This window comes from Stegastes partitus, unplaced genomic scaffold, assembly GCF_000690725.1.
Source record: "Stegastes partitus isolate 25-593 unplaced genomic scaffold, Stegastes_partitus-1.0.2 Scaffold2563, whole genome shotgun sequence".
Classification (NCBI taxonomy): Eukaryota; Metazoa; Chordata; class Actinopteri; family Pomacentridae; genus Stegastes; species Stegastes partitus.
Window position 1 is genome coordinate 2898 of NW_007580294.1, and position 19928 is coordinate 22825.

General features: G+C 42.5%; 2 protein-coding genes and 1 long non-coding RNA gene across 4 annotated transcripts in view; all 3 read right to left on the reverse strand.

The window, feature by feature from the left end:
* LOC103375358 (obscurin-like) overlaps positions 1–4200 on the reverse strand; it is a gene marked incomplete at its 3' end in the record, with an annotated part of 6512 nt that extends 2312 nt beyond the window's left edge. Inside the window, exons 1-2 of the mRNA XM_008305613.1 lie at positions 4052–4200; positions 1358–2453 (exon numbers count right to left, since the gene is read on the reverse strand). Coding sequence (XP_008303835.1) covers positions 1358–2444 — 1087 coding nt within the window. The remainder of the gene's footprint in view (positions 1–1357; positions 2454–4051) is intronic.
* A 915-nt stretch (positions 4201–5115) lies between these two features.
* Positions 5116–7389, reverse strand: LOC103375353 (uncharacterized). The gene is made up of 2 exons (XR_521201.1): positions 7219–7389; positions 5116–7086 (listed from the first exon to the last, which is right to left on the reverse strand). It is a non-coding gene; the product is annotated as an uncharacterized LOC103375353 (long non-coding RNA).
* Positions 7390–7746: 357 nt separating this feature from the next.
* atg9b (autophagy related 9B) lies at positions 7747–19809 on the reverse strand. Of its 2 annotated transcripts, XM_008305610.1 has the most exons (14): positions 19147–19809; positions 18932–18975; positions 18658–18722; positions 17747–17917; positions 15827–15968; positions 14896–15644; positions 14355–14508; positions 13957–14136; positions 13621–13866; positions 13266–13507; positions 13045–13138; positions 12681–12765; positions 11933–12099; positions 7747–11761 (listed from the first exon to the last, which is right to left on the reverse strand). In XM_008305610.1, the coding sequence occupies exons 1-13, from the start codon at positions 19253–19255 to the stop codon at positions 11951–11953; spliced, it is 2430 nt and encodes an 809-aa protein (XP_008303832.1). In that variant the 5' UTR covers positions 19256–19809; the 3' UTR covers positions 7747–11761; positions 11933–11950. The 2 variants fall into 2 exon arrangements, with proteins under 2 accessions (XP_008303832.1, XP_008303831.1); XM_008305609.1 differs by having other exon boundaries at positions 7747–12099.
* Between the last annotated feature and the right edge of the window lie 119 nt (positions 19810–19928).

Below are 19928 nucleotides of genomic sequence, written 5' to 3' on the forward strand. Positions count from 1 at the left end.
TGCAGGATTGCGGCCCTCAAGGACCGGAGTTCGACACCCCTGTAAAGTGAGCCTTAGCTGACATTTCACATGAATGTGACTGACTTCATTTCCTGCCAGAACCCCTTTTCTGATGTCTAACCCATAATAAACATGTTAAATTGAAGGTTACATAATTGTCTATTTTGTTGAATATCCAGTTTTTTCTTCGGTGCCTATTTCTGTTGAACTGGTGCATCAGAAGCAGCGGAGAATTCAGTGGCTGTGACGGTGTTTCATATTTGCTGTCACATTACAATTTTGTTTCCTACTGTACTTAATGAACTTTTGTTTTTATCGGTTGCTCTACTTTAAATATTTATTGCACAATCAATAAATGGTCATAAAAACCACAAAAAAAAAATCCAAATGTATGCCTTTTATTTAAACATTTTCCTTTGAGTCCAGCAAACTAACACACCGTGCAGCAAACATCACAGGTATTGATTTTCCTGCAGCTCCAGTGAGCAGGTACATCGGTGGCTCGGCACTCATTATCGGGCTCAACGCAGACTATTAACCGACATCAATCTACAACTCTACAGTTTCATCCACTAGGTCAGTTTCTACCCCAGGGAAGTGACACTAACGGTGTGCCAATGAGCGAGTGACCATCTTAGCAACTGTGAACTACTCATCACCAGCAGAAAATAGATGCAACACAACACCTTCCTTCAGAGGATGAGCCAGAATTCACCCTCGTTGTGAAAAGCCACACGCATTTTAAGAGATTTAAATGAGACTTTAGTACAATGACACTTAGACGACCACTACTGCCAACAGCTATTAAAAAGCTGAACTTAGCCACGCCGCTGCACTGGGCGACATGTTCCTTCTGTGTAACGAACACAATCACTGTGGATTATTTCCAGTAAATTACACAAACACCATCACAGTGTTATAAATATTGACCAGAGCGCCAAATGTGTATTAGTCTGCAGCTCAGAATACCCCCCAGCAAATGCATCATGTGCTCCCTTTAGACAATGATTCATGCCTTCTTAACAATAAAACTCTGTGTTTAGTATCATTAAAGAACTATGTCTTCAGTGGGATGAATTGGGCCTGAACCACAATGTGGTTTTAGACTTGTCAAAGGACTTACTGGATTTAATAAATATAGAATAAGGCCAGTTTATCCTTTAACCCCTGTAATGTTAGGAATATGCTGTAAGTACCTGATATAAAGTAGTCTAGGGTGTCTGCCTCAGTGACACATGCAGATAGATGATGAATTTAAATAAAATGTCTCGCTCCAATGGGACTCTATCAAATGGGATTGCTAAAAAACTACAAACATTTACTGCTATGAGAAGAATCTGTGGATTTGACCGCTTACCTTTGACTGTTACCAACACAGCACTGTAGGTCTGCCCAGCCATATTGGTTGCATTGCAGGTGTAGAGACCGTTATCGCTCTGCTTGCAATACAGGATCTTGAGGATGAAGTTCTCAGCTTGGTCCTCATAAATCACATGCCTGCGGCCCTCGCTGATGTTTGTCCCGTCCTTCCTCCAGATAATGTGGGGTTTGGGGTGCCCCGTCACAAAGCAGCTGAGTTTGGCATGCTTGCCCTCAGTCACTGTGCAGGTACGCGTGAACACACCTTTGGGAAGCTTCGCCAGTGCAGATGCCCTCAGCTCGTGTTCCAGACCCAGAGAGCTCAAAGAATTGGAGATGTTGACCGTGGAGGAGGAAGAAACCGAGGCGCTGCTTTCTTCGGTGCGATACACGGCGATGTCTTTCTTCATTTCCTCTTTGCGCTTTTGTAGGTGCGAGAGGAGGGAGGTGCTCTTATCTGAAGTCAGGTGGCGAGAATCCTGAGCGTCCACAGCAAGAGCTGCGGCAGCATGAGCTCGACCGACGGCGTTCTGGGCCCTGCAGGTGTAGGTGCCGCTGTCCAGGTTGCGCACACTCTGGATCTTCAAGGTGCTGCTGTCGCTGTCAGAAACAATCTTGATGCGGTTCGACTCACCCAGGTAGCGCCCATCCTTCTCCCAGTCAAAGTTGGCCTCGGGGTAAGCTGCAACCCGACAGAGGAAAACCACATCACCTCCCAGACCCACACGTGCAGAGGTAGGCTTCACCATGAAAACAGGGGCCCTCTGAGCCATCTCTGTCGGCAGGGCCACTTTCAGGGTCACAGCAGCGTACGCTTCCCCAACACTGTTCTTGGCCCGGCACATGTACTGTCCGCTGTCCTCCAGCGTCAGGTCGTAGATGGTCAGGCGGTACACGTCTCCATCCTCCACGGTCTTGAAGCGGCCGCCGGATGTTAGCTTGAGCTTTTCCTTTTCCCAGGTGATCAGCGGGGTTGGGCTGCCCACGATGGTGCAGCTCAGCGTGGCGTCCTTGCCCACACACACCGAGAAGGCCTTGGGGCGGGTGAGGAACCTGGGGACTCCTCCGAACAGATTTTGATCCATCGTTTGTTCCTGTTATCAAAGATGGATGCAGCATTATGGAACAAAACACATAAATTGCAGTATTAAATATGACATTTCATACGTCCTGAATTATCACTGTAGCTGATGAAAACATCTGATTATGAGTCAGATACTAATCAGTCTTACAATTAAACTGAAATAAGTCCGAAAGCAAATGACGAGTTAATTTACAAAAACAGATAACTCCATTTTCGTAGATTTTCAGAAACTTTTTTTTGTTGTTGTTGTTTTCTTGAGATAATATCAATCAAACTGAAGCTGACTGGATTTGACTCAGTAGAAATTATAAAAACAGGAGGGATGCACAATGTATCGGCGATCACATCAGTATCGGCTGATATTAGTGTTTTTCCCGATATATCAGTACAATGAACAAATTTAGCCGATGTGAAAAACCGATGATTGTCTAACATCAGCGCCTTCGTCTCTACGTTTGACATCGCTGCTGTTTTACAGATGTTTTTACTCAAATGGACTTGAACTTTAAATATGTTAAAGTATGTTTAAATGTGTTTTACTTTTGTTATGTAATAGAGAAGACTATGTAGTCTAATTTGGGCTTCTTCTAAATAGTTTTCACGTCCTCACAGTGCTTACTTATACTCATTTTTTCAGTGTGAACAAAAACTGAATATCGACATCTGCAATATCGGTTATCGGCGATATCAGAAATCTAAATATCGGCCAGAAACTTTGATATCGTGCATAACTACAAAAAAAAATAGGGATAACTTAAGTTTCAATGATGGAAAACGTGGGTTCTCTTAAGGTTTGTGAAGATGCAGTTATCTGTTTTTGCAAATGAACTCTTCAAACACAAACTTTTACATGCTCATATAAAAGCTGTCATCTTGTGCCCATTTCTCTTCCACACATTAAATTAAACCTTGCCAAATGCACACAGACCACTGTAAGCTCGCTATGTGTGCACTATAAATACGATATGCTATGAAAATAGACATAAACCCAGAATTGAGATTGGCATATTTATAGCAGCTGCATGTCAGTGAACGCACCACACTGTCCTGCAGCTACATTAATGGGCTTAATAGCGCAGCAGCCTGTTCAACGGGAGCGCACTGTTTAATAGCACAACAAATGAATTCCCCTGTAACAAGGTCAAATAAAGCAGATATGTGCCTTTCAGAGACTGACATTTGCCAGCTTTGTCACCTCTGTCTGCCTGAACCGCCTGTCCCAAAAATAACCTCAGCTGTCAGGGCCCGTCTCTGTCCATTGCCATTTGTAGAAGCGAAAGGAACATCAGCTGTTTGATAAAGCTGCCACTTCGGAAAACATACCTCATTTCTAGCACTTTCCTTTTTTTCCTACCAGCTGAGAAAAGGTCCTCAATTAAAACCCCTATTGGGATTTTAATTAATAACTTAGCAAAAGTATGAAAATGTAGGGAAAAAACTAGCTTGTTGAGCGTAGCCGGAAACTGCTAGCTTAAATCCAACTAATTAGCATTTATAACATTTCTGTTGAAATTAGCTTTAAAAAACCGCCAACTTTAGGCAAGTTTCAGCGCAAATATCACCCTGTCGTTTAATATTAAAGCTATTATTCAGCCTAACGTTGTTCACCTTGAATCTTCAGCCACTCAGGTGAAACAGGCGCTGAATCATGGAGGCTAAAAGCGACCGTTAGCCGTCAAGCTGTCCGGATGGTAGCCCGCTCCGATACCAGGGAGGAGGAAAATAAAAAATTATAATTAAAAAATGTCTTCTTTGTGCTCAAATATCCTTGAAATGGTTGTAAATCCAGGATGGTGGAACATCCCCCAGTCTCCTGTGGTGGGCGGTTGACTAGACTTATTTTTTCTTTCTTCTCCGGTGCCTCATGATGCCAAATAGCTGACGTGCCTGTTCTGGCGCAGCCTCCTTTTCTAAAATAGACTTGTCATTTGGAGATAGGAGCTGCTGCCGAGGCCTGGCCTGGCCTCTGCTGGGCTGCTCACCACAATACGGACACTTGCAGGCTGTAAACAGCTCCGATATCCCGAATTGCTCCTCGCAAACTTTCGGCTGCAGCACTTTCATGTGTGACAGGTCACAAAGGGGCTAAATCACATTTTATGGGCACAGGGACACTAAAATGCCCTGTGTGTGTTTGTGGCCGTGGACGTGGACTTCCTCTGGGCATTGTGGGGGGTCAGGCTGAGGAGGTTCTACCCCTGAAAATATTTAACATAAAACTCTTAATTTCCTGCATTCTTGTCTTTATGGTGTCCTTTATCAAGTCACAATATAATGAAATCAACACACATAATCATGATTTACTCTTTGATCTTTATTGTCTTTTGTTTGCAGAAGTAGCCTCTTTAAATGTGCACCTATTCATTTTAATGACACTCAGTACACACATATGCATCACAACAGGATTTATGCTCACAATGTGTACGTTTAAATAAACTTTATTTAAAAATGCAGCAAACATTGAACACTTTCTGCACATTGGACATGTTGAGCAAAACAAACCCACCTCTAATAAATGAGCCTTGTAGTGGCTTTTCAAATAAAAATGTACAAATCAGATGAGGTATTATTTTAAATGTTACCCAAGTAACCCTGCGTCTTTACACAAATACTGCTATTTATTGCCTACGCTTATTTTTTATTGTTCTTACTCTTATTGTATATTGTTCTAGTTTATTTCTTTTTTTCCCCTCACACACAGAGCTAAGATTCACCGGGGTCAAAATCCATGCTTGCATGTACAAACTTGACCAATAAAGTTGTTATTTCTGATTTTCTCAGTATATGGAGCTGAAACTCCTCTAAAAGTCCACGACTGTATTTGTGTCTTTACTCAGCTTTATGATAAACGAGGCCTCTACCTCAATGTCGTTGAAATAAAACCTGGAAACTGAAACACATTTTCTTAATTCCATCCTTTTACATTCTCCCCTTGCTTTGATCGAAGTCGTTTTCCCCTCGTAAAGTTTTTTTTACCAGCTTAGAAATAGACAGCTAGAGAAGTCTGTAAATCTTGCTTTTATGTTTAGCAGTTAAATTATATTTTCTGTAAATTCAAATTCTCTGCATGAAGGTTAAATGCTGTTTCAAGGCCTTCTCCACACACTGAAACACACAAACCATCACAACACAGCATATTTGGTGAATAAATCTGGACTTTTTTTTCTTCATATACTCATTTGTTGCCCTAAAATGAATCAAATTTAAATATTTCTATCTGTAGAATATGTGCCCAAAATACTGTAACCCACACCTCTACCATGTATAGTTTGTATTATGTAATTGCCTCCCATAACCCAAAAAACTCCCAAATCTGGGGGATTAAAAAAAAAAAAAAACTGCCTTTAGCTCATTTGTTCTTTCATCCAGGTGGTTGTGATGTTTCTCCCTTAGTTGTCTGAACATTTGAGAACTAATTTTTCGTAAACTTCAGTGAAATCCCCTGTCCTGGTGTCACATACACAAATCAGTTAATGACTCCAGACCAGACTCGGCGGCACCACAAAGGAATTGCACCTTCACTTGCACTTTCTCGAACGTGCAAACCAGAGACCTGCAAGTCAATCTCTTGCCACATCTATCTGCATCTAATGATGTGTGGTGTCGACTTTCCGCAGCTTCAGAATGCGCCGGGTTAAATGTGAAGTTAATTTGCACACCGGGGTTCTTAAACGACGACACTCGGGCACTGAGGCTCCACACAGAACACCAGATGTCCTGTCCTCGTCATTAAATTACCAGTTTGGCACAGTTATCATGACCAAGGTTACTCTCGGGGTTGTTTTACATTTCTGGCATTGTTTTCCCAGTTATGACTCTTTTATTTATTACTCTTTTTCAGATCAACTAGACCAAACACCTGCTCTGATCTGTGCACTGGACAGATATCATTCCTCCAATCAGACTGAGGATCTGTTAAACCTTTAATGCTTCCATTTTTTTGTTGGTTTAACTGGTAGCAGGTATCTTGCAGCAAAAGCAGTCCTGATTTCCTCTATTATCAACGTTCCTTCAGGACATTCAGTCTATCCTGCTCCCTTTGACATCCACCAGTCTCACTCTGGTTTGGCTGTCCTTTCTAGAACCTCGTGTACTTTTATTAATAAAACCTACACAATGCACCGATGACTGGGCAGGAAACATCGGCTGAACCGGCCCCGGAGCTTGCGGCCTGCTGTAACCACCGTTGTGACAGCTGCTTTACACGGCTCATCGGGTCCGTGATTAAATTATGACTTCATGTTGTACAATCCTTTAAATGTATCCTCATGACATTCCCACCCTGATGCAAACGCTCGATAACATCTAACATGGCAAAACTTCAGGTTGCAGAGTATGTGTCCACCTCTCTAAATGCACTGCCAGATCACTGATTGTCAAAGTCTTCATTTTATTTCTTAAACCAACAGCCTGTTTTGCTCATAGTGCCTAAAACCAATGCTCCTCTTATCACCTTCTATTCTTTGGCGTCCGTGGTATTTCTTCCAGCGTGGGCTTTCCCCCCCGAGTGCCAGTGACTGACAGCAGCAGGTCGCCTGGACCCTGATTTAAACTCTCCGAAACTCTAGCAGACGGTAATCCACTGTTGCTGCTTGCCTCTGCTTCATCCTGCCCCTGGCTCCTGTGTTTGGTTTCCATGCCCCCTGAGAGTATAAGTAGAAAAAAAGTGACAAGAATTGATAGGTAGTGTTATGATCCGACTCCACAAGCCGTCCAAACCTTTCGGAGTGTAACATAGAGGGGAAATAAAGGAATAAACTTTGATTTAAACTTACCTCAGATTGACTTCCTCCCCCTTGTTTGTTCTTTTTTTAGGCAACTTTTCTTCACGCCCGTGCGGTTAACAAAATCTAATCACATCTCGGATGGCATTTCCACAACCTTCTAAAAGTCACGCTCAGACAGTAAACGCTCTCTCCTGGCACCTGGAGCACAAACACAGCAGAGGACAATGAGCAGGAGCGCAGTGCACGGCCACACCTCCAGCAGCTAGATCCCAATTACAACATTTCTCTGTGATGAGACAATTTTTCACAAACTGGATGCAATGAACACCCTCTTATCTGACCTACGCGACTTTCCAGCCGACCTCTCAGACATCTCAAGAATAAGGTCGCGGTTGGATCATGTTCGCAGCCCAAAACACATGGGTGTTACCTCAAGAACATCTACATGGCAGACGACAAGTGAGACAAATGTTAGTTGTGTCGAAGCCCGAGTACCGAGGATGAACAGCAGATGGCGCGTTTGTTCCCTGCTATGTTAGTGTGAGGGCGACTGCAGACAAAAACAAGATGAGAGGATAGCAAACGCAGTGTGTTTATTTACAACGTGGACAGAATTTACAGTATTGTACATGGGAGATATCATACATCATAACATGGGGCAGCACAGGTTAGTGAGGTTATGCAACAAGAACCATAAAAGTACAAAATGAAGAGAGATAAAAGTCCTTATTAAATCATAAAAAACATCACTTGATTAGGTGTTAGGATGGAAGATCCTCTTGAAAATCAGCTTAGGTGCAAATCATTCTAAGTGTCCTTATATGTGAGATCTGGATGGATGGATGGATGGATGGATGGATGGTAAGAGGAATCAGCTGACTAGAATTTGAAGAGGATCAGTGAGCAAGAAAGAGGGGAGAAGAAGGTATGCATAAGTCTGTCTCACATTTGTGCAGTGAGTCTACAATAAATGACAGCTGGCATCAATTTAGAGACGTTTCTACTTGTCAAATTCTTTCTGATTATTGAATACTTTGTTCTTTCTTGTCAATATATTTTAAACTACCAGTGCTTTGCTATTATTATATTGTATCTAGAGATTTTTAAGGAAATACATGCAAACAACAGCTAGCAGTTAATAAGATATGGTGTTGTCGGCGGTGCTACATAACAGCCAAGCGTCACCAAACTCATCCGTAATTACAATAATGACGATAATCCATCCAGTAAATGCTTCATCCTTAGATGGTATTTTGGACCAAAAGACAGCTTGGCTGTGAATGGTGGCAAATGATTTTAAAGAAAGTGTTTCACATTCAAATTTTTTAAACCTTGGAATTGAAAAAAACAAAAACTAACAGAGTTATTTCCAACAAAACCGGCTGTCAGAGTTCAGAGCGAATGTGCTGCAGGCTGACGCCGCTAACTGGCCACAGCGAATCAAAACCAGCAAAATTAAAATAGATTTTTATTTCAAGTAAACGATACATAATCAACCACACATGAAATGATTAAATACACTCAAAATAAGATTTATTTGCCTTTTTCTACTCACTCACAGAAAACAACAACACGTATTGTAAAGCTGTGCCGAAAACAAAGTTCTTTTGGCATGTTTCATTTTTCAGCTGACGTTTCTTAATTTACAGAACAAAGCAGACAGACAAACCTTTATAACAAAACAAACAAACAAAAACCAAGACATGTCTCAAAACATATTCACCATTTCAGGATGAAAACTTAGCACCTTGTTCCAGTCACTGTGATTCTTCGACTGGCGTGTAGTGGGTAAGAAACCAAAGTGTGATGAGAGGTTTGGCCGTGATGACGCTGCCAATTACAAGGCGTGCTCCTGCTTATCTTTACAATATTGAAGACAGTGCAATCCTAGACACCGTGACGAGAAGAAGTGCGCTGCCAGACACAACAGACTGACACATCAGTTTGCATCCCGCATGCCACACCACCAGTTCCACTACATACGTGACGCTACACACACTGACTTACTGATCCAAAATACTGTACATCGCATGTGCTGTTAGGTCTTTGAAATTAAATCTGACAGGTTTACATGAAATGGCTTCTAAAAAGAGCAAATCCTTAATACTAAGGCACTGCTTCTGCTTATAATAAAACGACTAACGTTGGATGCTTTTCGTGGAGACTCCAGTGTCTCTGCAACATAAACTCACCACGTTTGAAACACACGCCGTGAAAACTGTGAGCACAAACCCATGTAAGCATATTGAAGTGTGTGACAGAAACACACGTTATTCCCTACAGGGTGATATTTTACTGACCAGAGGTAAGCGTGACCTCACGCGACAGGCCACAGGGTTTCCTTGTGGTCTGCTGTGGACAATGACAATACATGCTGATGTTACGCTTATATACAACGTGAGGAGGAGACTGATCAGGAGGAACACTGACCTGACAAGACCTGTCTTTTCTACACTGTCACTGATGCAAGCACTGTATATATATATATACACACACACACACACACACACACATACACTCACACACATTTAGAAAACGGTTTTCTGTCAGTGCAAACGTCTGAGTTATTGTTAGCATAATTACGCAGGAGTAAAATGCATCCCTTCCACCGACACAGACACACTCAGCAACAAAAACAACAACAGTGGAATAGTTTCTAAAGAGGGTGAAGACGTATCTGTCGCCTCTGATGCTCTGCAGCCGAGGAAGATGGGATTTATATTACTGTGATGTACTATTTGCAGAATGCAGTAAAAATGGGTCGAGGGATATTTTGCACACTACATCAACAAGCTGATTCAGTCCCCGTTTGAGTGTAAATCACATTCAACATCATGCAGCTGGGCATGTCATCTGTGCACGAGTAAAACCTTTTTCATTTTTTGTTTTTAATCAAAAAATTTGGGGGGAATTTTTCTTTCATTAAAAAGATTCTAAGCATATGCAAAAGCTTTTTTTTTTTTCTCTTTTGGCAAAACAATCCAGATAATTTTTATAAAATAAATAATACATTTATAGTTGTATTAATTAAATACGTGGGGGGAGACGGGTAATAAATACTGCTAAAGCTAACGATTGATGCCGCCGACGCAAAAGCTTTTTCTCCTTGTGCTCTACTGTCCTAAAATCTTCAATTCTAAAGATGCAGATGCAACAGTGCACACTCTGAAATCAGCCCTTATGATGCATTCCGTTTTTTATGTGAGCATTTTGGGGGGAAAAGGGACACAAGCAATGTTAATATACACACAAAAAGAGAGATTTGTAAAAGCAACACCACCCTGTTTTGTTCTTAAAAATGATTCTACCATTTCTGGGACATCAGAGCTCGACTCGAAACATCGGCTGGGCAGGAAATAAGAAGCAGAAATGAAATAGTTTCCATTTACACCTGCCATTAAAATCAAAATGCAGTTAAAAGATGCATCTGTACACTGCAAAAAAAAATCCACATGTATAAATATTTACACAACTGTAAATACACTGCAGAGGTATCGATTGAAGTATTAGTGTTTCTTCTGAGGTAATACGGAAAACTAGGATTTAAATAGATGCTTTTATTTGGGTGTTAAGGCATAAAGCTGACTTTGTGTCCAGCTCAATAAGTCTTAAAAGGCATCTTCTATCTGCATTGGGATTTTGAGGCCAAGTGTACTTGGTGCCCAATATTTCAGTCCTGTTTGTTGTTTTTTTGTTGTTGTTTTGTTTTTTAAGAAAAGCAAATATGTTGATACATCAGCCGTAGAAATATTAATACTGAACAAAATCTGCATTTAGGAACAATAAACACAGATAGCAGCATCAAAGCATGTGTACGTCTGGTTCAAAGACATGTTATATAACTCTATCTAGGCCCAACAGAGCTTGTTCCAGATACACATGGTGTTGTAGTAGTACGGCTACTGTACAGTCAGCTTTTTTTCTTTTTCATATCAATACTTGGTATCTTTTTCAAGGATTAGCTCTTGAAGTAAAAAAAAAAAAGGATTAGGTTTAAAAGGATTAGTAAGACGCAAAAGTGTATTTACATATCACAAGGGTCAAACAGCACAGTTGAAATATTGAAGGTTTTTTTCTTTTCTTTTTTTAGGTGATAAAAATTGTTCAGGCAGCTAAGATACAATTTGCAGTCTTTGTCCTGTAGCACAGATCAAGACTCCTCCATCTCTGTGGAGCTTCAGCTATACTTGCACTGTTAAACCTTGTGATGCACAAATACTCGACCTGTGCACACACACAGGCACAGCAGAAGCTTTGATGAGCCTTTTTGCATTTCACAATAACACTGCCCACAACCGACACCAGTCGACCCAGTGAACACACTCTACTGTCTCTCTGTCACGTGAGCTTTATATGCAGTCTGTACAAGTTAATGACGAAACCAGGATGAAGTGGACGGAAGACGTATGGTTTCCCTGATGCCATAGTCTGCCTGATATGACAGGATGAGGTGCGGAGGTGCAGAGATAGTGGTTATTCAATGAGCCCCTCCTACAACAAACGCTGAACGGTGTATTAAAGGTCCATGCTAATTTCTCCATGAAGATCATCTAAGGCCACAATGTTCTTTGAAGAAAGCAAAATGTAAACACTACAAAAAAAACACAAAAAGAGAGAGAGAGAGAGAGAAGAGAAATTATCATGGCAATGTATCCTCGGAGGATAAAAGGCCATCAATAGGTTCAACAAACAATGCCACAGAATACAGAACCACAAAGGATGGACTGTGGATGCGTGGTATTACACAAATGAGAGCATATACCTTATGACAAAAGGCACTTCAACAACTACTCCCAGTGCCCTGTTTTGGAGCAGATCCACTATTTATCTCCTGATCATCTTCATTCTCCTCTTCTTCCTCCTCTTGCCAGCCGCCAAGGTGGACCGGGGCAGGCATGCTGGAACCAAGGCCACCGTGTCCCTGGAAACCTGGCAAGGATGAGGGCACAAGGTTTATTGGCCTGGACTCTAGTTAATAAAAGGGGAATTATTGATGTTTTTTTAGTATTCAAACACAGAAGATTTAATATTTTACCTTTTATTTTATTATCTTTTGTTGTTTACAAGGCCATGCTTTTAAAAGCCATTCATCTGGCAAAGTTAAATACTGTTTAAACCTTTAATGTGTCATGCATCACTTTGTAAAGACAAATAAATATACTGACTGATCTCTATTTATTTCACTACAGTTCAGAAACTCGCAATGTGTTTCTCATTTCCATGTATGTTGCGTGACAAGTTGTCGGTTCAGGGTTGGTTTCTGCAAGGCATTAGCATGTGCACTCAAGTTGAGAAGCATTAAAACTGCTTCTCATGTGTAACATCACCGAAGGCTACGGAGGTTTAGGTCACAACCGTAACTTCAGCACGACAAGTACTGTTTCATTACATGCAGTCATTTGATTTCAAACCAGAGATATCCTCTAAATGGAGCATCTCACCCGAACCAACACACAGAACCGCACAGACAACAGCTCATTTTATGTTGCAGTAGGAATATTTGTATTTACCAGTGTTTGTGTGCAGTTCTCTCATTGGCACTGGATTCTGCCACTGGCCCGACGCTCTCTGTGGGTGGGAGCTCTGCTGGTGGAGCTGCAGAGACAAGCAGTGGTCAGAGCACCTCTGAATGCAGCTGATTGGTGGTTTACTAATGTGTGCTTTTTGAATATTAAAAATGAAAGAGCCTGACAAGAGCTTTATATAAAACAAATGCAAATGTAAATGACATGAATAGAAGCCTCTATGCTACATGAGCAGCTTACAGAAGGCTGCATATGTGACACTCATACAAACATTTTAACTCCACATAAAAGCATGATATTAACATCAGCTGTAGTGTCCAGGGGTTACCGCTGAAGGTCAGGGTATTACCTCGTGCATGTAGATGGCGTGGAGACTCATCTCTGCTGAGGCAAACTCTGAGTGCAGCGCATTGCTCCGAATGCGAGAGTCACTGTTAGACATACTGAAAAAAGAAGCACATGACCTGAAGCTGACGACAAGCCTTTGCATGTATTTATAATCTATTTATTTGTAACTATTCTAACTGCAGTGTATTAATACTGCGCCACAGATGTAACATCTCAAAACACCTGTCAATGAAGGTGCGATCGCTGCGGTACATGGTGGTCTCCGGGTGGACCGAGGTGGGCAGGAGGCTGTGATGTGAGCGGCCACGGCCGGCATGCGCGAGCTGGGAGGTGGACAAAGAGGCCAGGACGCTGGCTGCAGCGGAGGCAGCAGTGCTTGGCGGGATGAAGCGACTGTCCCGCCCTTGTAGTCCTGATGCAGTCAGAATAGGGTGGGCAAGGACGCTGGCCAGAAGGTTATCAGGCTGAGAACAACAGCAAACACATACAATGGTCAGGAATGTGTGCTTTTAATAACTGCACTTCCAGACAATGCGATTTTGAGGCTTTATAAATGCTTAATTCTCAGAGTTCCTACCCCGGTGCCGGACTCGTTGGACTGTAGTGAGGTGCAGAGAGGAGCCTCGGAGAGCAGCAGCTGGGTGGACGGGCCGCCCTGTGCATCATGGTGCACCTTCTCCTTCAAGTGGCTGATGAACACTGAGCTCTCCTGCGGCGGCTGCCAGCGCGGGTTCTTTATGGTGAAATGCATGAGGGACAACTCAGTCTTGCCATTCTCAGCCTGCTGGTACACGGAGGCCTCCGTCTGGCCCTCTGACATCCACTGCAAAAACACCCAAAGACACATGTGAAACTCAGCGCTAACAGAGACGGCTTATCTTTAATCTGGCGACACAGAATGAACAAGTCCTACTGTTGGGTTTCCATGGCGTCTGATGTCCATCTGAGCAAAGGAACATATGTCTCCAACTCCGACCACCTCCACGGTGAAGTTCCTGAAGAAATCAATGATTTCCAGGGACTTGTTTCTCAAGATGAAGATGAGAATGAAGGGCGTGACAATCGGACTAAGCAGCTCCTCCAAGATAAACACCTGATTTAAACAGAGATATTACAGGTTTTCACTTCTTTGTTTATGTTTATCCTCTAAACCACGTCATGTCTAGACGAGCGCTCTCCAAAATCTATCAGTAACTCCACTGATTTTGTTATCTGACTGTTTCCCAAAAAAACACATCATCAATCACGGCCAAAACAAATCCACACAAATGACAAATGTGTTCCTGTCCGCTGAGTTACGGCTCTCCTCACCGCTTTGTACTGGAACAGCTGTGCAACCTCGTCACGGGTCTCGCTCTTGTTAGCATTGCCCCTCCAGTGGTCTGGCATGTAGTGAATGTGTGCCAGCACGCACTGCAGCAGCTGTTCTGGACACCACACCATATGCTCGTCTGGGATAAAAGACCTGGCACAGGAAAGGTACAAAATGTCAACTCTAGCGCCATACAATTCCTGTACATACGAGATAAGCAAATAAGGAAAACAGGAGAGGGCATCATGAAAACGTTACAATTCTAGCTTGAACATCTGTGACGAGACGACAAAGACGCCTCAAATTTGCCCATAGGCACAAGTGAGTGTTAACTTCCTACACAGTTATCTTTCCTCTACAAATAAAAAAGCTTCTGCACACAAAGACAAGTGAAGAAAAGAAATGACTGAACTTGAATGAATAAAGTGCATGATAGCATATAAACATTAAGTGTATTTGTTTAAAAGTAGGTTAGTTTAATGCCTGCTAATAGTGATCCTGGAGTTGCCCCACTGAAAAGAAGTGACCCTGAGGACTCACCTGGTGATCGTTATAACCACCCCCAGCACAGTGATAGCAGTCAGAATGTGCTGCACTGTCAGAACGTCCTCGTCATAAACTGTCAGTGCAATGAGAACAGCCAGCACTGAGCCTGAGAAGAAGGCGATGTTCTTCGCCAGCACAGTGAGCAGCGGCGACGTAAACGAGTTCATGTATTTGGAGGTGGGTTTGTAGCCGCGACCTAAACGTCCGTGCAGCTCGTGGTCCAGCTCGTTGAAGTGACGCAGGTACAGGCGGCCGTACAGGGACCAGCGCCGCGCGCCCAGACTCCCGGGTTCTCTGCGGATCACTTCCGTGTAGCTGAAAAACGCATACAGCACCTGCCACACCAGGATGAAGGGACACAGCAGCAAGTTGGCCAAACCTATCAGCAGGATGACTCTGCTGAGCTGCTGGGCGAGCTCCAGCCGGTTCCCGCTGCGCTTGTACTTGGGGTGCAGGTTCCACTTATTCTGAAACAGGGAGCCGGGGCCCCAGAAGAGGATGAGCTCAAAGTTGTACTTGAGGCCCTGGGTGAGGAACACCACATTTCCCAGCAAGGGCACCTGCAGCTGTACCGGCAGCAGGGATTTGTTTATCATGGCCACCATGTAGTTCTTAAAGCGCAGGATGCGGTGATAGATGTCGAGTTCGGTCAGCTCTTTTTTGTGTATGCACATTTGCTGTTCCCTCTGCAGGCTGATCAGCCGGTCCTGAACTTCCTGCCATGTGAAGTTGCATAGTTCATCCTGGGACAGAGAGGCAGCGGAGACAACGTGAACCAACTAATACCAAGACAAGAACTGACACCACAACTCAAATCACTGACACTCAGCGTATCTCCTAAACACAAGGCACTGGTGTGAAGATAAACTCGGATGACCTTTTACTGTAGCACATTTTAATAAAGGCCTCCAGCTGCAGCACTCACCATTCTGATCTTCAGCGCTTTGATGTAGAACTGCCTGATCTCCCAGTAGCTCAACACATTGCAAAAGACTTTAACAAGACGATAGATCCAGAAGATGGCGGCCATGATGAGAAGGAATATGATCCAGCTGTTGTCCTGAATCCTGAACAGAAACAAAATCCCTTTCAGACTTAGTTTGTAATGAACGAATGGCTTTTAGTCATTCAATAACTGGTGCATGTGTAAATGTTGCTTATAGCTGTGTTCGACACCACAGAAAGAGCTTACAGGATATTTGGAAGGTAACAGAAAGATGGCAAACTAAAAATGACAATAAAGCGGAATCAGAATTACTGTTAAATGATAAGCATCTCTAGTGGACAGTCAGGGACACACATACACCTCCTGTCCTCCTGTGACATTGTAAGTTGACTCTTATTATTCGTATTTAAAAACATGATGAAAAAGCATAAAAGCTGTTGATCTTGGTGTATGTTGTAATCTATTAAGTTCCTGTTTACAGGTTTTGGGTTTGATGAACTGCTCGCTACATTCTAAAATTGAGGAAGTTTCTGAATATATGTTTATAAACTAAAATTAGTCAGTATCTGTGTGACTGTTAAATCTTTTTTACATTAGGTCAGAATATTTTTCCCATTAGGCCACTTTCAGATCATCATGTTATCGATACAAGCAAACACGCTTTAAAACTGCTTTAAAATGGAAATTAGAGCTGGGGGACAGAGCGATTCCTGACTGTAGGACAAGCTATTCCCAAATTAGAATTCCAAGTGTTCACACGTCATTGACTTTGAAATAAACAACTATTGAGCCACAGTCAGAATGAAGAACCAATTGAAGAGAGGCTTATGAGCAAAGCTAGAGAAAACAAGATGAGTCCTGGATACATGTGGCAAAGAAAAAAAATATGGCAACACAGGAGTGACGACCGTTCTGTCCCCTGCAGCCAGATAGAGAGGTGTCATGTGGTCGTCAGTCTGCTGGCCCTGCCAAGTTGTCAGTATCTCGGCTGGCCAGTTGTACCTCTCTGGAGCTATCAATTACATCGCCCTGTTCTCTAAAGCCGGTCTGAGCACCGTACACAAACACCTTCCTCCAAGTAAACATGAGTTGCAGGGATGTTGCAACTCAAAGCCACCAATCTCAGGTTGAAATAAAACAGTAAAACTGAGAAAGAAACACATTTCATAGAAAGACACCTCGCTTGTCCTTGACTTCAAACAGAGAAATGACAAATCAGGCTGATTAAACCTCATGTGCTTTAAAAGAACTGGTCCTTTCAAACAAATCCCTTATTTAATGGTATCTATAGCAATCAGCTGCTACCACAGGTACAGAGATTTTTACACACGTTTGACTGAAAAAGGGTCTTTGGAAGAATATTGCACTCATAAAAATATATTGCTGGGGCCATATTTTGTTTGTAAACTGCTTATGTTGGGACATTTTAGGAATACAAGGAAGCAGTGGGTAAATTAAGTCGTTGCTTTACAGTGCTGACGGGTGATAAAATTACTTAAAGTCATTTTACTGCCTCGCATTACAAATACAAGTGAATTGTACCAAATAGAACTAAATAGGGGACTGTTCCACCCACCTCTCCCCTGCGAAACTGACTGTATCTTTCAGACTGAAACCACATCTAACACGATCCAATAAGAAATGAAGTACAAAAGTCTAATTGCAACAGTATTAAGGCAGACAAAGGAAACCTCCCTAAAGGCCCATCTCTAATCCTGGACTCTGCTTGAGAACAAATTATCTAATCGAACTGGCTGTAATGAAACAGCAGGCACATCAGACATCACTTTATGTGACCGTGCACCATTTTTGATTTATTCAACTCATTTTGTGCCTTTAAGAAAAAAATAAAACCGCACAAACCTGAGCTGTCCGATGTGATATATTAAACATCTTTACCTCTGAGTGCACTGCTGGCTGGGCAGGATGGCATCCGGCAGAGTGACTTTATTCCTATCCAGAGGGTTCTGGCCTGGCCCGGTGTGGTTGACCGCTCGATTGGCAAACAGGACATCATACTCCACACAGTTGACAAGGAACGTTGTGAATGTGACAACAAACAAAAACTGGCTGTTGGGATAAAATGTTTAAAAATGGGGGAAAAACAGAGATTAGGTTTCATTCTTAATGGCAGTAAAAACACCAGAAAAGCAAAATAATAACTGGTATACAGTATTAAGACAAGCAACTATATCGAATGTCTAACGACTGACTGTGCACCCTGACTCATCATTAATGCATAATACTGTGGTTAATACAGATCAATTGCAATTCACTTATTAAATATCTTGACAAAGCTGTTTTATGCTTCCATTATGTGGACAGATTTTCAGCAGCCCATATTAATAGGCCCACAGTGGCAAGAATCAGACAAACACCAGAGCAGAAACCAATAATAGAGATGGCCTACTGGCACCTTAGCAACACGATATATATCTCAGACAGCAGCAGCAATATGAAAAATAAGATGTTTGCACTGACTCACTGGCTGGATGAAGGGATTACGGCTAACAGAATCAAGCTATTCAACGAGAAATACTAGTAAAGCATTTCATTACTTAGAAGGAGAACTGTTTCCCATGAAATTCCTGTTAAGCTTCAGCTGAAATCATATGGCTGAGCTTGTTCCTGCTGAAGCCTGAGGCAAACTTAACTGTCATAACAACGTGAAAAACAACCAGTGACACAAATGAGGGCCTAAGTCCTACTGAAAACAACTATCCTCCGTTTAATCTGATGGCTATAACTAAAGGTTCATTTGCTATGGGTCAGGATGTTGCCTTTAGGGCTCTGATTTCTGTAGTACTTACACAAGTTCAAAAAACTCTGTCAACATCATACAGGCGAAGCCATTCTTTTGATGAAAATGATAAATGTGGACAGTAAGGTTAAGGGAAATGTCAAACAGCAGCATGGAGTTATACTTGAACACTGATTAAACAATAACAATCTACAGAACATCACAACAAACATTCACATTTCATCTTGCAAGGCAGTCAGATACTAAACAGTGTTAAGATTCGTTGCTACAAATGGGACAACTTGCACCAGTTTGCACCAGCAAAGCGTGATTTAAAAGGATATTCTTGTGAAGAAGTTATCCAGGTTCTTGATATGGTGCCATGAGTCTGTAACAGAAATTAAAGCATTAGATAACTTCCAGCACCGTTGACCTACATGCATCAACTGCTCTGAGGTGACCGACGTATTTTTTCGGGTTCAAAAACTTTCCACAGCAGCCACACGACCAGTTAAACTAATGACTATTTTCCAAACTTTAGCCGTAATAACATGTTTACCTTTCAGGCCTTCGGGCACATGCACCAGTAAATCCTCCTCCCCTGGCGGCGAGTCCTCCTCGAACTCCTCAATTCTCTGATACTCCTGGTAGGCTTCAAAGTTGGCCATTGTGCTTCACATTCTTCAACTCAGTCCCAACTGACGAGCTACTTGTGGTAAACACTGTACGAAACGAATGCCGCCTCGCAGCTTCAGCTACATTCTGTTTTTGCTAGCTACTTGGCAGCTCTAAGCATTCCAAGTCAGGGTAGCTACGGCTAGCATTAGCTTGCTAACTTGCTAGTCTGACGGACAGCGCTTGTGTAACCCTACACTGCCATGACATGTAAAATACTGCGTTGGAGTTAAAAATTCAGCACACGAAGCTTCGGTAGCTTTACTAATGGATGCCGGTTGCGTTCATTAAAGATTACTACCTAAGCCAACAGTCTGGTGTCTGGCTAGCCTGTGAATGATTCAGCCACTCATGTAGTCAGGGTGACACGGTTTGTTTTGTTCCCGACTTGCTCCGTCCATCTGCTGATCTTGATCTTCTTTCGTCTTCGCTTTAAGTCCAATCTCGACCGGAGTTCGTATTAATACGCACAGGTGTGCTGTGGTTACGATACCAGGGTCTTCAGTCTGTCCCGGGGTCCGTTAGTTGATTTCCAAAAATACCCATCCTCTGCGTGTCCACTGTTTTTGTCTTTCACAAACAAATGTCAACAAAACGCCGTTAACGCCACTTCCGTTGTAACCTACGTCACGTCCGGGTGTAATTGTAGTTTTTAACGATTTCCCG

Bases quoted from the DNA above. Each gene is read 5' to 3' on its own strand.
- atg9b (XM_008305610.1), bottom strand. From the start codon at position 19,255: ATGGCCAACTTTGAAGCCTACCAGGAGTATCAGAGAATTGAGGAGTTC. The intron at 14,137-14,354 runs GTGAGGAGAGCC...TGTTTAAATCAG, and splicing joins AGCTGTTCCAGTACAAAGCG to GTGTTTATCTTGGAGGAGCT. The intron at 12,100-12,680 runs GTAAATACAAAT...CATCCTTGCCAG, and splicing joins AGAACTGCACACAAACACTG to GTTTCCAGGGACACGGTGGC.